Below are 20,990 nucleotides of genomic sequence, written 5' to 3' on the forward strand. Positions count from 1 at the left end.
GTATAGTCACAGACATGGAAAATGAAATCCTGAAGCATACAGACCATGAGAGCGATAATTCAGTTGGGGGGTGCTGTGGGCCTGAATGTGTTTACACCTTAAAAACCCATGATCTGCAATTTTATTACATCTTTATTAGTGTTGTCACGATGCCACAACACACATGTGGAAGTCAGAGAACAACTTGCAGAAGTAGATCCACCATGTGGGTCTGGGGAATTGAACTCGGGTCATCAGGTTTGTCAGCAAGCACCTTTACCTACTGAGACATCTTGCCAGCCCATATTTGAAACCATATTTTCCAAGTGATGATATTAGGAGGTGGGGCCTTTGGGAGATGATTGGGTCATGGGAGAAATTTCCAAGAGAGACCCTTCACTCCTTCCACCATAGGAAGAAAACCTCTGTGAACCAAAGAAATGGCCCTTAGCAGGTAGAGTCTACCAGTACTTTGACCTTGGAGTTCTCAGGATCCAGAGCTCTCAGGAATAAAGATGTGTTGTTTGTGCATTGACTATAGCAGCTGAACCAGACTAAGATGAGGAAGATATCCCACACTCACTCAGAAAGTAGTATTCAATTTTAATAACGTTTCAATGTAGGAAAGAGGAGAAACAGTCAATCTGAGTTTTGAAGGATATATAGGAGTCTGCCAGCCAGGAAAGACAGCGTGCAAGTGAAATGTGAGAAGCAGAAGACAGGTGGGCAAAAGCTTGCAGTTGCAACTAACTTGTGGCTGCTGTGCTTTAGGAGTCAAAGTGTGGTGACACAGTCTGCCACCTACCACTGCACTACTAGAACTGTCAAGCCACCAGAAATGTGAACTAAATAACCTTTTTTTTTATATGCATAGTCATGGCCCGGCATCATGTCTTTTGTTATAACAACACAAAATAAACTATAATAAGCGTTATACTAATGTGAATTTCTTCACTTGTTTAAAAAGTATACCATGGTACAGTGGAATTCTAGTCACATTCTTGATGCTGTGATGAAACACTCTTACCAAAAGCAACTCGGGGGAGAGTGGTAGCTATTCTTGGTTGTCAACCTGACTACGTTTGGAATTAACTAAAACCCAAAAGGCTTGGCAACTTGTGAGGGTGTTTTTCTTAATTCAACCATTTAAAGTGAGAAAAGAACCACTTCTAATTCAGATCTTTTGAGGTGGGAAAATCCACCTTTAATATGGACCATAACCTCTGCAGGCAGCCTATATAAAGGACATGGAAGAAGGAAGCTCTCTCTCTCTCTTTGCCTGCTTGCTCTTGCCCCCAGTAGCAAGTCTATTCATTCACTGGCATTAAAGCCTACTTCTTCAGGTTTCCAGCATATACTGAAGATAAGCTGAGACATTCAGCTTCATAGGCTGAACAACTACTGGATTCTTGGACCTTCCACTGGTAGACAGCCATTGTTGGATTAGCTGGACCATAGCCTGCAAGTCACTCTAATAAATCCTCTTTCTATATGTGTATAGATTCATTCTATAAGTTCTGTTCCTCTAGAGGACCCTGACTACATAGAGGAAAGAGTTTACTTCAGTCCATTGAGAGAAGTCAACTCAAGCAGGAACTTGAAGCAGAAACCTTTCTTCCTGGCTGGTTCATGGGTTTATGCTTAGCTGGCTTTCTTATAGATCCCAGGACCACCTTCCCAGGAAATGGTGCCACCAACAGTGGGCTAGGCCCTCCTACATTAATTATCAATCAAAACAATCCCCCACAGATATGCCCATAGGCCACTCTGATCTAGAGGAGTCCCCATTTGAGGCTGTCCTCTCAAGTTATTTCTATGCTATGTCAGGTTGACAGTTAAAGCCCATTAGGACATATAGTTATGTGAGATCAATATTAGAGGAAGCTGAAAAAAGAAGACAAGAACTTGCTGTATTCTTTTTTTACAATTCTTCTTCAAATCTAAAACGATTGCAACATAAAAAGTCCATTATGATGCATTTAAATTGTGCTGCCTGCCTATAATCTCAACTCCTCGGGAGGCTGAGATAGGAAGATCACAAATTCAAGGCCAGTCTCCGTTACAGATGGAGTTGAGGCCAGCCTGGGCACCTTATTGATACTCTGACTCAAAATTAAAGGTAAAAAGAGGGCAAAGATTTAACTTAGTGGCAGAATAATAATTGCCTAGAAAAAAGAAACATTTAGCTGCCAGGCATAGTAGCAGGCACTGTAATCCCAGTACTTGAGAGTTAGAGGCAGGAGGATCAGGATTCCCAGGCAGCCTTAGCTATATAGCAGATTTGAGTACAGTTCTGGCTACATGAGGTCCTGTTTTAAACAACAAAAAATAGTAAGTAAAACAGCATAAAGATAACATTTAATTTTTAAAAGAAGGGTGGACGCCAAACTCTGTGAGGATAGCTCATGGAGCACTCATCGCTTGAGGACAGCATCCCATCTTGGCACTTGCAAAGGTAACTGACATGTTTTGTGGGTACGAGGACACCCAGGTCTCTAAGACCACAACAGGTCAGGAAGGAGGGGGAATGTAGTAAGAAGCCATTGAGGATGGTTCCTCCAGGTACTCCTGAAATCATCTCAGGAGTCAGGAATAACAGGATGCACACCTGGTCCTTCTAGAGTCTTCCAAAGATCCAACAGAATTCCATCTGCCTGAGAGACACTGAAACATGACACGAAGAGAAAACAAAACCTCTGCTTTTTTTCTGCAAAAATAAGAACATTGTGAGAGTCATTTAAGTGTACACACTCAACAAACACTGGGGTGCTAACCTAGGTACTGCTCAAGATCCCAGTGTGCAGCCGTGAAATACAAAGTATTTTCCATCTTGACGACGACGAACGGCAGAAATAAGCAAATCAATAAATATGTAGTGGTATTTTAGGTGCTGGTAAGTGCTTTGAGGAAAAATAAAATCAAGGCTGAAGAGATGGTTCATCAGTTAGGGTTGCTTGCTATACAATCATAAGGACTGGAGTACAGATCCCAGCGCCCACATAACACATCTGTAACACCAGCTCCAAGTGGGAGGTGGAGACAAGGGTCACGAGGGCTTGCTGGCTTCCAGCCTAGCCAAGAAACCATCACTCCATGTTCAGGGAGAGACTGCCTCAGAATAGGTAGGAAAGTGATTGAGGAGGATACCTAATGTCCTTTTCCGGTTTCTGTGCCTGCACACAGGCATAAGCATCTACACACACACACACACACACACACACACACACACACACACACACACACAAATAAATGAATAAGTCTTAACCAAAACTAGTACCTAGAATTTCTTGAGCACTCACTAAGCTGCTATTCACAGTAACATCTTACACAGTTAAAGCAAAATAGCTAAACCAGGAAATTTACATTAGTCAATACTGTTGACCAGACTCAGGTCTTATTTTATTTACAACAGTTTTTTAAGTAATTATTTTATTTAAAATTGTATGTGTGTGTGTGTCTACGTGTGGATATGCACACATTAGTGTGGGTACCCTTGTAGGACAAAGTTGTCAGGTCCCCTGGAGCTAGAGTTACAAGCAGTTGTGTGCTACCTGGTGTGGGTGCTGGGAACCAAGCTTGGGTCCTCTGCATGAACAATAGATGCCCTTAACCACTGAGCCCCGGTTTTCACCAGTTTTAATATGCACATTGTGTGTGTGTGTGTGTGTGTGTGTGTGTGTGTGTGTGTGTGTGTGCTTTGTAAATATGTATAGATTCCTGTAATCGTTCCACAACCAAGACACAAAACTGGCTAACAAAACAAGACACCACAAAGAAATCCTCCCCTGTCTCACCCATTCCTTTCTTGACTCCATTTCTGAACCTTACAACAACCAATCTCTTTTTCTCTATGGTTCTTGTCAAAGGTCTGGTCAGAAGCAGGATCTCCAGCACGCACTTGAGTGCTAAGAGGCAGAGATGGCAATCCCCACATCAGACTGTCTAGCTAAACTAGCTGAATGGGAGAGCTCTGGATTCAAGGGAGACACCCTGCCTCAATAGACAAGATGGAGCACAACTGAAGAAGACTCCTGATGTTAATCTCTGTCTGCCATACATGTGCATGGGCATGTGCATTCATGTGTGCCCACATACATGGGAACACACACAGGCACACTACACACACATATACACACACCAAAAGTGAATGTCATATAAATGGAGACATGTGGTTAGATAATCTTTAGAGTTGTGCTTCACCCCACTAAGCACATTGCTCTTGAAGTCTATCTGAGAGATACCTGAAACAGTCTCAGTTTAGTGCTATGAAAGATACTGTGAGCATCCATGTTCAGATTTGATTAAATGTAAGTGTACATTTTTCTGCCCAGGGATATGAGTGCTGGATTTTGTGTTAAGTATATGTATAGTCTCATAAGAGAATGACAAACTCTTTTCCAAGGTGTTTGTTTTATGTTATATTGCAATCATCAATGTGTAGGAGTACAGTCTCTCTCCATCTTTGCCTGGGAATAGTCTTTTAAAATATGTCCATCAATGTGACAAATTTCCACTCTCCATGGCCTTAGTTCATCTCCCAGGAGTATTTGCTTTAACCACAACTAAACGGGGCTCTTCATGTTCAGAGATAAATATAGTCTTTTGTTGTTGTTTTGTTTTTTGAGACAATGTTTCTCTGTGTAACAGCCCTGGCTGTCCAGGAACTCCCTTTGTAGACCAGCCTGGCCAGGAACTCATAGACCCACCTGCCTCTGTTTTTGGAGTGCTGGGATTAAAAGTGTGCACCTAGCTTAAATGTAGTCTTAACTAATTGTATCCTGTGCAACATGGGGGTGGGCATCGCTAGCATTATGGTCTAGAATCTTAAAGACAAAAAAGAGCCCCATTTAAGTATCTTGAGTTCAGTTAGAGGGGAAAAGAATCTAACCAGAATGATCTGGAAAAAAAAAAACTGGGATGTTTCACTTCAAATGGAAAAATCTTTCATTTGTATCACATTCTCATGGGAAATTAGTGGCTGAGCAGGAGAAGGAAAGTGCCTGTAGATCAAGAAGAATTGGTGTGTTTTTCCCCTGAGAAAGACCATTCCTCCCACCCTCAGCTTCCCTTAATTGTCTGTCATTCTTTCTCTAGGGCTGAGGCCTTGTGAGCTCTGCCCCCATCCACCTTAGCATGTCCATGGACGATGTGGTTGTTCAGCTCATATGTAGGCAGCCATGCTGAGGGACTTCAAGGTAGCTTCTCTGACATTTCTGGGAGACACAATCCCCACCCCACCCCGAAAAAGTGTTCAGCTTTTTGATGTTTGCTTTTCTTTGTTTTGTTTTTGTTGTTTTGGTTTTTTTTTTTGGGGGGGGGATATGTTATTTGTTTGTTTGGTTTGGTTTTGGTTGTTTTTTGTTGCTGTTTTTGTTTGTTTGTTTGTTTTTCAAGACAAGAGTTTCTCTGTGTAGCCTTGTCTGTCCTGAAACTCACTCTATAAAGCAGGTTGAATTCTGAGATCCACCTGCCTCTGCCTCCCGAGTGCTGGGATTAAAGGTGTGCGCCACCACATTCGGTTTGATTCTTTTTTTTTTTTTTTTTTTTTTTTTTTTTTTTTTTTTTTTTAAGAAAGGAGTATTGGAAATGCTACATGACTATTGAAAATAGTAAGGCATCTCTAACCACAGTACTGAGAGCTGGGAAGAGAGATGGATCCCTGAGGCTCAATAATCTGCTTTAATAAGAGACAGCAGTGATTGAGGAAGACATCTGAAATTGACCTCTAGCCTACACATGCATATGCATACATATTCATGTGCACCCACATGCTTATGTGCTCACACACACACACATTACACACACACACACACACACACACACACACACACACACACACACACACGAATAAAGCACATTTTACAGATTTCCATGGAAAGACCATGTAATTTGTAAGTGAACAAAAAAAAATAAATTTCAGAAAAACATGAACCTGCTTAGATAATAAAAATGTTATTTATATGACAACATTAAATAGAATGTAAAACTCCCTTTTGACAAGGGATTTGCTTGCTTTCTAAAAGATTAGTTCAGAACACTTATAAAGCTCAACCACTTGTGAAGTAAACTGTTGGTCAAACCATAGAGTTTCATCAGCTCCATCAGGAGACAAATAACAAACCAAGGACAATATATAGTCATTTACATTACACATGGACACACTATGCATTTTGACATGACACATATATAGCCAACTAGTCAACTTCCCCCAAGCCCAGTGCCAACCAACCAAATCACCTGCAATTGAATGAGTGTTTGGCCCTTCTGAATTAAGAAAGCCTGAGCCCAGCAGCCTCCATTAGTGCATTTCATAGCAATCACCCACTTTCCTTTCAATTGAAACAACCCCCCGGCCAGTCGCAGTCTCCTGTGTGCCTACATCTTCCTGCATCCTACATCCTCCCACCTTTCTCCCAACTACGGCCTTCTCCTTGACCATCATTTGCCCCATCTTCCTGTCCCCTTTTCCTGTTTCCACATTCTGCTGACCCCCCTTGCTCTCTGATTCATCCTTCTTCCATGGGTCTTCCTCCTCCAAGAGCACCCAACATCTTCTTCTCCAGACTGTAACTACAGCCTCATGTAACACACTGTGCCCTCAAATTTACTGTACAGCTGGACCAAGTCTTTAACTCTCGGGTCTTTGGAGGCCACTTACCCAAACCATGGTAGTAGTTCTCTGACTACAAGTGAATAAAAGTGGAAATTCAAAAAAGAAACCAGGGAAATCCCTAAATGTATAGAATAAATAAGCTTCTCCAAACAATCTAGATCAAAAAGAGAAACCACATCGGAAATTAGAAAATACTTTGAGATGAGTAAAAATAAATACATAGCACGTTAAATGTAATGAGATGTAGCTCGGTTATTAGAAGAAAAGTTCATTAAAGAAAAGAAAGATTGCAAGTGAATATGTAATTGTCTACCCTAAGACACAAGGGAAGGAAGACTGGATCAGACATGTAGGGCTGTGTGGGCCATTGTGAGAACTGCAGCGTTTGTAAACCCTGACTATCTTCTCTCTCCTTGCACCTGGAGGGGAAAAATCTAAGAGATGGGGAACAAGTCCAGTTGGCTTAAAGGAAACTAAACAAGAGCCACCAAGACAGCTCAGAAGGTGACGACGCTTCCACCAAGCCCGAAGACCTGAGTTTGATCCCTGGGACACACATGGTGGAATAGATTCCCTGCAAGTCATTCTCTGACTATGGTAGTTTGAATGTAATTGGCTCCCATAAGCCCATAAAGAGTGACACTATTAGGAGGTGTGGCTTATTGGAATAGGTATGGCCTTGTGTTAGGAAGTGTGTCACTGTGGAGGTAGGCTTTGAGGTCTCATATAGGTTCAAGCCACGCCTAGAGTCTCAGACCACTTTCTTTGCTTGTGTGTCAAGATGTAGGATTCTCAGCACTGTGTCTACCTGCATGCCACTATGCCACACCACGATGTTAATGGACGAAACCTCTAAAAATGTAAGCCACCCCAATTAAAATGTGTTTCCTTTATAAAAGTTGCTGTGGTTATGGTGTCTCTTTACAGCAAGAGAAACCCTACCTAAGACACTGACCTTCATGTATGTACTACACCACATATGACCACCATGCACACACATGAATGATGTGTGTGTGAATACACCAGCACACACATGAACACAAAATAATTTGAAAGAAAATTAGACAATAAAATTAGTACTCACTGGGTGGTGGTGGCACATGCCTTTAATCCCAACACTCAGGAGACAGAGGCAGGTGGATCTCTGTGAGTTTGAGACCAGCCTGGTCTACAGAGCGAGCTCCAGGATAGGCTCCAAAGCTATACAGAGAAACCCTGTCTCAAAAAAAACGAATTTAATTAATTAATTAAATCAGTACTCGCTATCCCCACAATGCCCATATTTGCAAATTCTTTTCATCACTGAAACTTAGTACGGAGGTACCCATAAGGAGATGTACAGAGCAGTGCATATCTGAGTAGTCCATCATATATTCTCCTGACCAAGGTCAAATGTGGGGACATCTTGTTGCCAGCTCTCATACTATAAGCGAATACTCCTTTTTTGTAGTCTCATTAATGCCACTGTTTTCCAATTTCTATCCACCCCCACTCTATGGAAAAAAAAATGGTACTGAAGTGCTTCTATAAGACAATGGTGGTGTTTCTTACCAAGACAATATATAAATGTATTCAGGCATGTGTTATGCTCTTGTTAGTCGAGTTCATTGTAAACACACCCACTGTACGTAGTCATGTATGGATTAATTGATGAGAATGTTGCACCAGAGGCTCTCAGCAACCAAGTTCTACGTTTCACCTGGGAGAGATCATTCAGTATTGGCTAACTCAATGTATGGCAACTTGATGGATTGTTAAATAACATGGAGAGTTAAGAATTGATTCCTCAAAAAAAAAAAATTGATTGCTCATTTCTATTTATAAAGGCAGCTTAACTGTGGCTGACTGTATCTATAGTGACTTGATAGGCTGGCTGGAGCATGTCATCTTGGCTCCCTCGTCCTTCTCCCTGAATCCATCTTCAGATTGTAAATGACGTTTTGTGGTGACCAGCAACACTTTAAGAGACCTCCTGCATAGAAGAAGTTCCTAGAAGCTGGGACAGGCAGTGGCTGCTGTCCGCGGTCCTGATTGCCTAAAGTCAGCTTCCTGCCAGAGAAGCAGCATTCACACGCACTTGTGAATCGAAGGACCCCAGTCCAGGACTAGTGAGATGACTCAACAGGAAAAGGCACCTAGTTCCTGATGACCTGAGTTTGGGCCCTGGGGACCACATGGCAGAAGGTTAAATCAATTCCGAAAATTGTCATCTGACCTCCACACATGTTCCACAACGTCTAAGTGTCCCCACACACTAAATAAATAAGGGGCTAGAGCGACACCTCAGTGGTTCAGAGAACTTGATGCTCTTCCAAAGGACCTGGGTTCAAGTTCCAGCCCCCACATGTGGTGGCTTACAACTGTCTGTAACTTTAGATCCAGGGGATCTGATGCCCTTTTCATCCGGCCTCCATAGGTACCAGGTACACATCAGGTGTACAGACATACAAGCAGGGAAAACATCCATATATATAAAATAAATAAATAAAACACTTAAAAAATTAAAGACCCTGGTCCCGACTCCCCAGTAATCAGTTTCCAAAAGAGACTTATTCAAAGAGGAGGCTGGAAGAGATAAACTTGTTCTCATCCCAAAGGCACAAGATGATGTCCTCAAGAACCAAAAGCCATTTGTTCTGGAGCAAGGAAGATCCCAGCTTGGGAGCAAGCTTCTTTATCTGACACAGTCCCCATACTTGTGCCTAAGTCCGTGTCTTCTAAGATACCTTAGACATCTCTACGTTGCTTCTGATTCTCTGGAAGCTTTAGACCCCCTGCTATTTCTTGCAATAACCTTGAGACCCTGAACTCCTGTACTGACCCTGAAACTCTATAACTATTGCAAAAGGAAGTTTCAAGCGGTATTGATCTTAGGGAAGGTGACCCATCAGATCAGAGAAGCCAGGGGAATAGAAGATCTCGTGAAACAGTTGATGTTTGTGAATGCCAAGGGCAAAAGTGGGGAAACTGAGTCAGAGAGATGGCTCAGCAAGAAAAGGCACTTGCTGCCAAACCTGATGAGCCGAGTTTAATTCCCAAGATCCATATAGTGGAAGGAGAGAACCTATTTCTGAAAGTTGTCTTCTGACACCCACATGTGCACTGTGGCTAGCATATGCCTTCCTGTGCACACACACACACACACACACACACACACACACACACACACATACACACACACACACACCTAATAAATAAAAATATATAGGCTCATATATTTGAATGTTCGGTCCCTGGTTGGTAGAACTATCTGGGAAGGATTGGGAGGTGTGGTCTTTTTGGTAAAGGTGTTATGTTACTGGAGTGGGCTTTGAAGTTTCAAAAGCCTGTGCTGTTCCCAGTTAGCTATTTCTGCCTCAGTTGCTGTGTCGAGATGTGCGATCATGGCCACTGTTCCGGCACCAGGCTTTCCTGCCTGCTTCCATGCCCCCCACCATGATGGTCATGGACTCTCCTCTGAAACTTTAGCCCCATGAACTATTTTTTTCTGTAAGTTCCCATGGTCGTAGTGTCTTGTAACAATAAAAAAGTAACTAAGATACCTTTTCATTGAACCCTTTAATTTTTTAAAATTAATTTATTTCTGTATTGTGTTTGTAGCCTGGAACTTGCTGTGTAGTTCAGGGTGGCCTTAGATTCATGGTGATTCTCCTGCCGCAGCCTCCTAAATGCTGGATTACAGGTGTGACCCACTCTGCCTAGCTAACATATATCCAGTTTAGCAAAACAACATAACAAAGATGGGCAAAATCACTTGTGCAGCTAGACTGAGAAATAACCTCTTTTGAACATATATGCTCCTTAGTACATGCATGTTTAAACACATACTGACATGATAGCTATACACAATCTACTATTATTATGGTCTATATACCATTTTACACCTCTGCTGTCTTAACTGTCCCTTTTTATGAACTACACTGATGGAGTACATTGACATGGAAAAATCTCATTAGTAGGAATTTATTTTGAGGACATAATTAAAGATACACACTTTATACTAAGAATAATTTATAGTAGTAAATATTTAGGGACAATAAACTGAGTAAGAGAATCATTCAATGGGCTTAAGTACATGTGCATAGTGAGGAAAGCTGCCCACCATATATGGAGAGATGAAAAATATGTCAATGCTATAATATGAGAACAGCCTGTGTAATGTCATTTAAAAAAACTCAATACATTCAAAACAGTGTACATTTAAAATTTTCAGGCTGGAGAGATGGCTCAGATGCAATACTCATGCAGAGGACCCAAATTTGATTTCCAGCACACACATCCCGTGGTTTTCAGCTGCCTGTAACACTAAGGGATCCAATGCCTTCTTTGGGCTTCTGCAGGCACCTGGACTCATGTACACATGCTCATATGCAGACACACACACACACACACACACACACACACACACACACGCAACGTGAACTGCTAAACGGTCTTATTAATAAAAAAAAAAAACCTGGAGCCAGATATTGGGGTAAATGCTGAAAGATCAGAGAAACAGAACAAGCCACAGCCAACTTCACCTCGCCAACTCCTCAAATGATCTTATTTCTTCAGACTGAAAGCCTCTGAGTTCTCACTTCAATGGTTTTCAGCTGAACTGCTGCTAAAAAGCCTCTGATTCCTGGTCCTCATGCCTATATACCTTTCTGCTTCCTGTCATCACTTCCTGGGATTAAAGGCACGTGTCCTTCCCAAGCAAAGGCATGAAATCTCAAGTGCTGGGATTAAAGGTGTGTGCCACCATGCCTGGCTCTGTTCCCAGTGTAGCCTTGAACTCACAGAGATCCAGTGCCACCACTGCCTGGCCTCTATATTTAATCTAGTGGCTGTTCTGTTCTCTGATCCCCAGATAACTTTCATTGGGGTGCACAAATAAAATATCACCACACACATAATTAAAAATAATTATTTTAAAATTAAATAACAAAACACCCATCATATGCATGTATGTGCAATATATACCCAATACATGTGTCAAATATATGTCAAATAATAATTGTCTTAGTTAGGGTTTCTATTGTGATAAAACATCGTGACCAAAAGTAACATGGGGAGAAAGTGTTTATTTCGGCTCACATTTCCAGATAACAGTCCATCATTAGAGAAATCAGGGCAAGAACTCGAGCAGGGCAGGGACTTGGAGTCAGGAGTTGATGCAGAGGCCATGGAGGAGTGCTGCTGACTGGCTTGCTCCCTATGGGATGGATACTCGACTGGCTTTCTTGCAGCATGGAGAACCATCAGTCCAGGGGTGGTACCACTCACAGTGATCTGGACCCTTCCACATCAGTCACCAACCAGCCAAGAAAATGCACACAGGCTTGCACACAGGCAAATCTTATGGAGGTATTTCCTGAACTGAGACTCTCTCTTCCCAAATAACTATCACGTGCATTAACAAACTAGCCAGTACAATAATGCTACTAACTGTATTTAATGAGGAGTGTGGATTATTGTGTTAATTCTGCACCATGAGCATTTATTGCAAGAAATCATGGTTAGGGGTTTTCTTTAAACTGTTCTTCAATAATGCTTGACACGTTTCTGCCCACCCAAAGCGTTATCTCTGGTCAGGCAAAAGAGGCATCTCACGGGAAGCCAGAGATCCAGACTTCTGAGACCCACCCCAGCCTCCTGAATCAGAGTCGCCTTTCTTCTTCCTTCCGTTCCTCCCTCCCCCCTCCTTCCCTCCCTTCCCTTTCTGAGACAGGGTCTCATGCAGCACAGGCTGGTCTCAAATTCACTATGAGGCTGAGGATGTCCTTGAGCTGAGCTCTCTTCTCACCCCACCCCCAGCTCTAGCGTTACAGACATGCACCACCACACTCAGATACTGGAGCTCAAACCCGTGCACCACCACATTCAGTTCGTGATACTGGGGCTCAAACCCGGAGCTTCCAGTGTATTAGACAAGCACTCTACCACCTGAGCTACATCCGCAACCCCAGAACCTGAATTTTAACAAAGTCTGTAGGTGGGTATGGAACACATCAGAGTCTAAGGCGTTTTAATTCTTGTTAATGCCGTCCCTTCTGTGGGGCCATGTATCTTCCCAGCTCTAAGGGATCGTCACTCGGATACCCATCTTTGGTCCCTCACAGTTTCAGGGTTCTAAACTCATTTCTAGCCGTCGTTTGTGTGAGTTCCTACAGAAAGGCAGCTGGCAGGCCCCAAGAATGAGTGCTTTTGTTGAACAGCTCCTGCTGCCCGCTGTCAGACTCCAGAGGACCCTGAAGCAGCTTCATGCTGCAGGTCCTGACAAGGTCGGAGAGGTGAGGAGTAAGAGGCTGCTTGGAACATCTGCTGGAACTGGTATAAGAGCTTTCCTGTGATTTGGGCCAGAGGGAGGCCCAGGAGCTGCACAGTCGTTGGCTCTGCTAAGTACCAGGGAGAAGATGGGGCTCTGACCCAGCGGAAATGCAGGTTGCAGAGTGGCCTCGGGGCGGCAGCAAGCCCTCGCGGGGCCACAGCAAGACGCCGCGCAGCCCGGGCTGCGGAGCAGAGCTGACTCGGGACGGGAGGTGGCGCTGCGGGGTCGTGGTTCACTCCGGGCTCAGCCAAGCCCGGGGGTGGCCTGGGGAAAACACCTGGGCAGGTGTGGGCGGAGTCTGAGGGGGCGGGCCTAGGCCTGGCCCACGGGCGCTCCTGGTTGTGCCTCCTGGAGATGCTGGCTTTATGAAGTCAGGAGAAGAGGAGCGTCCCCAGGCCCGGCACACGCCAGCTGCGACCCTTCGGATCCGAGAGGTAAGTCCAGTCGCGTCGGGTCGGTCCGATTCCGGGGTTCCAGGTACCTGAGCAGCCACGGGGCGCGGTGGCTTCCAAGGAAAAGATTAACGCTGTCCGCTGGTGGCGGGATGCTAAGACATTTCCCGGGCGATCTGGGTCCAGCTCGGGCTTCTCCCCAGACCCTGGCCCGGGATACAGAGCTGAGCGACAGGCGCTTCTGAACCAATGGGGAACGGAGGGAGCGCGTCTCGGCTCTTCTCTGCCCAGCTCACCCCACTGCCCAGCCTTGAGGAGCATGCACTTGACCGCGGCTGTTCCTTTCAGCCCCCGGAAAGCTTTTCTTTGGAGGTGACTTGTAGAAAGAACCAAGCACTTGAAGCGGGCTGGTTGGAAGCGGCTGCCCTCTCGGCAGCTACTCCAAAGCAGATGGCTATTGCCACAAGACTGCGCCAGGGCGCTCGGTGCCGGACGGACTGGGCCTGCAGCGTGTCAGCGGGGTAGCGCTGCCGCGTAGCCTTGAGTCCTTGCTTCTGACTCAAGCTATATCCGAACAACACCGTGGCCTGGAGAGAATAGAAACGTTCCCTGGTCCCAGGCTTTCGTGCCCAAGTTCTAGGATGAACAGAGCCTCGCAAATGTCTCACCCCTCGCCAAGCTTTATTTCCCTCACAGGGAAGAGGCAAGGTTAGGGGGCAGGTGAGAGAAGAGAGCAGGTGTCAGGACCTGGGACCTGGAATTGCAAAGAATTCTTTTAAGTCTCCGTGTGGCCTTGGGCAAACAACCTAACTTCTTTGCACCTCACTTTGCACCTCTGTGGGATGGGACTAGTAAGAATACCTCATTTAGTCCGCAGTGAGAATTAAATTAAGTGAAAATGTTGGAATAGGAAGCCTGGGCTCAGGTTTATCAGTGACTGCCGGCTGCTGTTATTGCTTCTGCTGCTCTGCGGCTGTGTCTGCAAACAATGTCATTATTTAGGGAACAGCATAACTAGTGTGGGTTCTCAGGTTCAAATCCTAGCTGGGACACTTTCTATTATGACCTTGGGCAATCTACTTAGTCTATCCGTGTCTGTTTCATTTGTACAATAGGGACTTATGATCCCTGCCTGAGAAGATTGTTGAGCACATTCAGTGAACTCACCTTTAAGTTAAGTTCTGAGTGTATCAGCGTCAAATTCCTCTACCAGAGCACCGGATTGAATCAAGCCCCACAACCTAGTGCTAGCTATAATCTTGCTTTGTTTTGGAGTTGAATCGTTTATGTGGACATTCTGGAGTCCTCCATCATGTGACTGGCTGATCCTCTGGGGAAGGGATGAATGGGCAGAGGAACCCCAAGAATCATCTTCAGCAAGAAGATCTAGTGTTAGAAACTAGGTCCAGAATTCAGCTTCTGGCAAATGTCTGGCAGAGGAAGGAACCACCTCTGGGCTGCAGTTTTACACAAATTGATCCTGGAACTACGCTTTAAAGAAAAACTGCTTTCTTTCTTTCTTTCTTTCTTTCTTTCTTTCTTTCTTTCTTTCTTTCTTTCTTTCTTTCTTTCTTTCCTTCTCTCTCCCTTTCCTTCCTTCTTTCCTCCCTTCTTTCTTTCCTTCCCTCCTTCCTTCCTTTCTCTCTCCCTTTCCTTCCTTCCTTCTTTCTTTCCTTTCTTCCCTCCCTCCTTCCTTCCTTTCTCTTTCTTTCTTTCTTTCTTTCTTTCTTTCTTTCTTTCTTTCTTTCTTTCTTTCTTTCTTTCTTTCTTTCTTTCTTTCTTATGTATCCCTGGGTGGCCTAGAACTTGATATATGGACCAGAATGACTTAAACTCATAGAGATCTTCCTACCTCTGCCTTTTGAGTGCTGGGATTTAAAGTGTGTGCAATTTTTTAAAGGATGACAATATTTAAAACAAATAAATTTTACAGCCAAGTAAATTACACTGCTTGCCAAGAGGCTAACAGCATAATTTTGAAATTAGAGCTAGTTTTTTGCTACCTAAAAAACAATATGTAAGTCTCTGGGGGACAGGTTATTGGGGGCAGTCTGGCCTCTGAACATCTCACCCCTGCCCTCCATTCCCTATTTCTTTTTATTATAAGCCTTAAACCCACTAGCATGGTGAACTTGAGAGCTTTACTCCCCCAATTTTTGACCATATTCCATGGACTCAGGATGGAAGAAAATGAACTCTTGCTGTGGCCCCGCGAGGGCTTGCTGCCTGGAGAATTTGATGATAGAAATGGAAATCTTTGTGTTAAGCAAAATAAGCCATTCTCAAAAAGATGTTTTCTCTTGTATACAGAAGCCGGATTTAAGTGTATGTAGCAGGGGGACTAAAAGGGGATCATGAGCAAATGGACGAAGACTGTAAGGGAGGAGGGGGAGAGGGAGAGTAACGGAATACATGTGGCATGAAAACAGAATGGGGGATTATTGGGGATTATTGGGAAGAGGACTAGCAAGTGCAATGGGGGAGGGGCAAATGGGAACAAGGTATAATGGTACAGATGCATGAAAATGCCTTAACAACACCCATCTTGGAAGAGAAAGTAACTCGATGGGGATCACCAAAGTCCTTGTCCTGAACTTAGACCCCCAAAGGACAGAGGAGCCATGCTGTGTATTCCCAGCAAGTCACCCTACCTCTCTGATATGGAGATATCAACAGCGTATCTACCTCATGTAACTGTTGAAACAAATAAAACTACTGTATATTTATATACAGAGATTGCATATTTATGAGACTGATAATTCTATCCACTGTACACTGAGTTCATTGCTAAAATGAATATCTTGTGCTGTACTGTTTCTGCAGCTGAGAGGCATCATACACACTGTGAATATGTTCATTCATTTTCCAATACTCACTCCTGAAGCTGCCATTGAATTAAGGTGCCTTCTCCAAATTATAATATCTTTAAGTCAGGTAGAATGGCATGATGCCTGGTAAATATGGAGCAGCCAACAGCCACGGACCATTGTTACATCGGGTGCTATAGAAAGAAACAGGCAGGAAAGAGAAGAAACAGAAATCATTCCACTTGTAAGAAGCAGGGCAAACATGGTCAGGATACGATCTATAAGAGCTGCTGGGAAGTTGTGGGCGATTTCGTCAGCCAGTGACACCTTGCCCAGCCCTTGCTTTGTGCAGAAGGGACATTTTGCTAGGCACCATGAGATGTAATAAAACAAGAGGGCTGCTCTCAAGGAGAGGTGGCCCGTGGAAGCGATAAGGCACGGGTTTTAGTGCCCTGCCTGATAACAGAAGTCTGGCTGGGTTGCTGTGAGGGCACCAGCCCCAGGAACACCAGGGAAAGGTCCTTCAGCCAGTCCAGCCAGTATGTGCAGGTTACACGTTGCCCTGCCCCCACAGGGTTAGGCCTGGGGGCCCTAAGAGGAGGAGGTAGCTGGGGTGGCCCAAACCAAATATCCTGGAGAAGGGGCCAAGGGCTCAGAATGCAGCCTGCCCAGCCCTCAGAAGAAGAAGAAGATGGCCTCTCAGAACACGTGGGCTTGGTGCTTCCCAGTCGGAGGCTTTAGGGACGGACCAGCGGCAGGCCCGTGCTTGCAATCTCACATGTCTCCTCTGTCCCTTCAGAACTCTGCAGACTGCCAAGTCCCCTCCTCACCATGGCGCCAGGAGAGAAGATCAAAGCCAAAATCAAAAAGAATCTGCCGGTTCGAGGCCCCCAGGCACCAACCATCAAGGACCTGATGCATTGGTACTGCCTGAACACCAACACCCACGGCTGCCGCCGCATTGTGGTGTCCCGAGGCCGCCTTCGGCGCCTGCTGTGGATCCTGTTCACGCTGACCGCAGTGGCCCTCATTCTCTGGCAGTGTGCCCTCCTCGTCTTCTCTTTTTATACCGTCTCTGTCTCCATCAAAGTCCACTTCCAGAAGCTGGATTTCCCTGCCGTCACTATCTGCAACATCAACCCCTACAAGTAAGAGGCTGCTGCCCTGGCATCTGGGAGCGGGAAGTCTGGCTTCTCATGGATGCCAAAGCACCTCCCCCAGAGTGGCGGTCTGAGCGCCTCACCAGCCTGCTGACACAGGTTTTACAAATTTGATTTGATCTCCAAGATCGGTTCCAGACCTGTAAATGTTTTCTGTTCAATGGCTATGTCTCAGGCAGGAAGGCAGGGGAGGCTGCTCCGCCAATTCTGCTTGGAGACTGAGTCTGGAGTGAGGTTAGCATTCTGCCTACCCCCAACACACACGTGTAGCCCGGCTGAGCCTTTCCTCTTAGCTTCTCGAATTTCACTCCTGTACTCTCCCCCAAAAGCCAGGCTGACTCAGAAGTGACACCCAGGTGACTTCCGGCAGCATCCTTGCTGCCCTGACCCCTCATCTCAGTGAGCCCAGCCCAGTAATTGAGCTCCCTGAGCTCTGGACAGGATCAACCCTTGTTGCTGTCCTGATGTCAGTGGCAGGACCTGTTCTAAATGGGTCATCGGTGTCCTCGGGATTATGGGGAACTGATCTGGGAGGCAAGTCAGAAGGCAGCAGAATTTGTCAGGGCCGGTATGCAGAGCAGGGCTGCAGAGCTGGGCTGCGGGTGGGCGGGGGAGGCAGAGCAGGGCTGCAGGGAGTTGTGGGGGAGTCAGAGCCCGGCTGCAGAGCAGGGCTGCGAGTCGGGGGTTGGGAGTGGGTGCAGAGGCGGGAAGGCAGAGCCAGGCTGCGAAGTGAGAATGGGGGGGGCGTGTCAGGGCGGGGGTGCAGAGCGGGGCTGCGAGTGGGGGGTTAGGAGTGGGTGCAGAGGCGGGAAGGCAGAGCCGGGCTGCAAAGTGAGAATGGGGTGGGGGCGGGTCAGGGCGGGAGTGCAGAGCGGGGCTGCAGGGAGGTGTGGGCGTCTGGGGGGATGCAGAGGGGCGAGGCAGAGCGGGGCTGCAGGGAGTGGGGAGGAGGCAGAGCCGGGCTGCAGAGCCAGGCTGCGGAACAGGGAAGAAGAGTTGAAGAGGCAAGAGGGAGCAGAAGCTGAGTTGGTCAGAGTCACGCACTTAAGGCAAAGCTCAAAACCAAAATCAGGCCTCAGACTCATTCTCTACCTCCAAAGTCTCCCACTGTCTTTCTCCTTTCCCCTCTCCTTTCCCATTGTTCCCTTTTCCTTTCTCCACCCATATTGGATCCATAATTATTTACTTAGCCTTTGTCAGACACTTTGGTGGGTTCTGGGGCACAACACAGAATAACTCTAACACACTCTTTGCCCTAGTGGAGTTTAGACTACAGTGAGGGAGTGAACTATTAACAAATTTTATATATATACTCCCTTTTAAAAATTAACATTATTTATATACTTGGAGACAGTCAGATTGGTCTTAAACTTGTGATCTTCTTGCCCCAGCCTTCCGAGTGCTGGCACTGTAGCTGTGCACCACCATACCCAGCTATATTTCTTATACCTATGATAAACATGGTGAGCCTTGCCAATAACCCCATTTCACACACAAGCAGACTGAGAACTGGAGACACAGAAAAGCTAAGAGACTTGTCTAAGGTCACACAGCCTGCATTAGGATGGAGACTTGAACAAGGCAGGTAGTTTGACTCTGAAACTGATATCCTTAGCCACTGTGCTATGTCGCAACCTCTACAGAAAGCAAGAGGGAGAGAGAAGAAGGAATTATGAGAGAAACTGGGACCATTTGGTATAGTGACAATTTTATTTTAAAAAAATGCCATTATGTTTCATGTAGTCAGCTCTTGTTTTCTGTGTGGGGGTGTTGTCAAGGTGGCAGTCCCAATCTCTTGCCTCCCAGCACTGATTGGCGGATGCTCTGTGGGCAGAGGCAGAGTGTTATGGGTGGAAGCAGAGCCTGCCCCCATACACATAACACATCAGCAGTTACTTATGTGTCCTCATCTGGGCTACTTTACGGGAGGCACCTGAGAGTCAACACTCTGGAAACACTGATTGGAGGCATCAACATACTCAAGCACTAGTAGATAGAGGAGGCAAAGGTGGGAGCCATTGGTCATTTTGAATGGTGCAAATAGTGGAAGACCTGGTCCCCTTGGCCAAGGAAGTGGCCAGGAGACACAGGGCTGACACCAAGATGGAACGCAACACGTAGAAGCAACAGCACCATGCCAAAGGTCTTTCTTCTCCATGATGTTTCCTTTCCACTTTTGTAGGTACAGCGCTGTGAGTGACCTTCTGGCTGACTTGGATAGTGAGACAAAACAGGCCTTGCTGTCCCTGTATGGAGTCAAAGATGTTCCAGATGCTAAAGCTCAGAAACGCCGAGAAGCAAGATCCATGCGATCCACTTGGGAAGGCTCACCACCCAGATTCCTCAATCTGATCCCACTGCTGGTCTTCAGTGAGAATGAGAAGGGAAAGGCCACGGACTTCTTCACTGGTCGGAAGCGGAAAATCGAAGGGAAAATCATTCACAAGGCTTCCAATGTCATGCATGTTCATGAGTCAAAGAAATTGGTGGGATTTCAATTGGTAAGACTCACTTCATCACAGTTCACAGGTATGGGAGGGGAGCTGGGGATGGTGGACTCAGACTCTCTTCTTAATCATTATAGCCAATAGGCCAATGGTAAGATTTATACCTCGTTGGAGTGATTTGCTGGCAAGCAACTGAAACCAACCGCAAGCAGGTTTAGGCATAGGCGAAGTCTTAAGACCACTGACTCACAGGGGCTTTTTAAAGACAGGAATTTGGGGAGACCTAGTGATCTAGGGAGCAAGAAATGATGGGATTCATTTGGATACTGATCATGAATTAAAGAGTCCATTTTTACTCTTTCTGTTAATGCCTAAGATGCAGATTCTGTCTTGGGAATCCACTTAGCCAAGCTTGGGGAGTACCTCCTGACAGGGCCCTGAAGCAGAACTGTTACACAGACGTCAGGAAGGGGAAAATAAACTATAGCAAATGCACCAGGGTCCCAGTAGTTCTCGCCTTCATGAGGTGCCATGGCCAGACTTCTCATCTCCCTTCTGACCCCACTCCAGTGGCAATAGGAAGCAGCTATTCACTGAAAATGAATTCTATTGCCCTGTGCCTCTCTATGCCACCACTGGAGCATGGACAGGGGCTATTTCTTCACCTTGGTAGCCTTGATTATGAGACTTTTGAACACAGCAACACTTCCTATCAATCTAAACAAATTCTCAAGAATGAAAAAGTCCCCTCATCAAAATCATTGAGACTTCAAAATCCTCCTGGTTCCATTCATAGGATATTTACATGATTCTCTTGATACCAAATTCCTTGGACATTTGTCCTTTTAGGACACTTTCCAATCCCAGAGTGATGAAAATGCCTGGAATGTTCCATGGCTTCTCTCTAGAGCCCTCATAATTAAGTATTTCAAACATGAGCCCTTGCAACCACTTGCTAAGTGTAGTTGAGTAGGATGGTATTCCAACTAACATTCTGTCAGTGACATACTCCATCCGTTAGTGCCTTGGCTGAGATCCTACAGAGAGGTGATGTCAGAGTCTGGGCTAGAATCCAGATTTCTAGACTGTGTCTATAATAAGAAATGGAAGAGTTCAGTAGGAAGATAGTGACATTAATTAGCTAAACCCTGGAAATAAGGGGGCCCTAAAAACATACTTTTCTTCTTGTCCAATGGCAGACAGTAGTAGGAAGACATAGGAGTTGACCTCAGTGTCCTTCTTTGCTCTCTCATCTATCCTTGAGGCTTAAGGTTGACCT

At 45.4% G+C, this 20,990-nt stretch overlaps 1 protein-coding gene across 2 annotated transcripts in view; it reads left to right on the plus strand.

The window, feature by feature from the left end:
- Positions 1–13,198: 13,198 nt before the first annotated feature.
- Positions 13,199–20,990, plus strand: part of Scnn1g (sodium channel epithelial 1 subunit gamma) — a 34,426-nt gene continuing 26,634 nt past the window's right edge. The window contains exons 1-3 of one of the 2 annotated variants that reach the window (XM_006980336.4): positions 13,199–13,339; positions 16,904–17,252; positions 19,447–19,765. In XM_006980336.4, coding sequence (XP_006980398.1) covers positions 16,936–17,252; positions 19,447–19,765 — 636 coding nt within the window. In that variant the 5' untranslated portion in view covers positions 13,199–13,339; positions 16,904–16,935. Of the gene's footprint in view, positions 13,340–16,513; positions 16,644–16,903; positions 17,253–19,446; positions 19,766–20,990 lie in introns of those variants that run through there. The other variant, XM_076551645.1, reaches the window with a different exon arrangement.

Source organism: Peromyscus maniculatus, chromosome 1 (assembly GCF_049852395.1).
Source record: "Peromyscus maniculatus bairdii isolate BWxNUB_F1_BW_parent chromosome 1, HU_Pman_BW_mat_3.1, whole genome shotgun sequence".
In the NCBI taxonomy this organism is placed as follows: domain Eukaryota; kingdom Metazoa; phylum Chordata; class Mammalia; order Rodentia; family Cricetidae; genus Peromyscus; species Peromyscus maniculatus.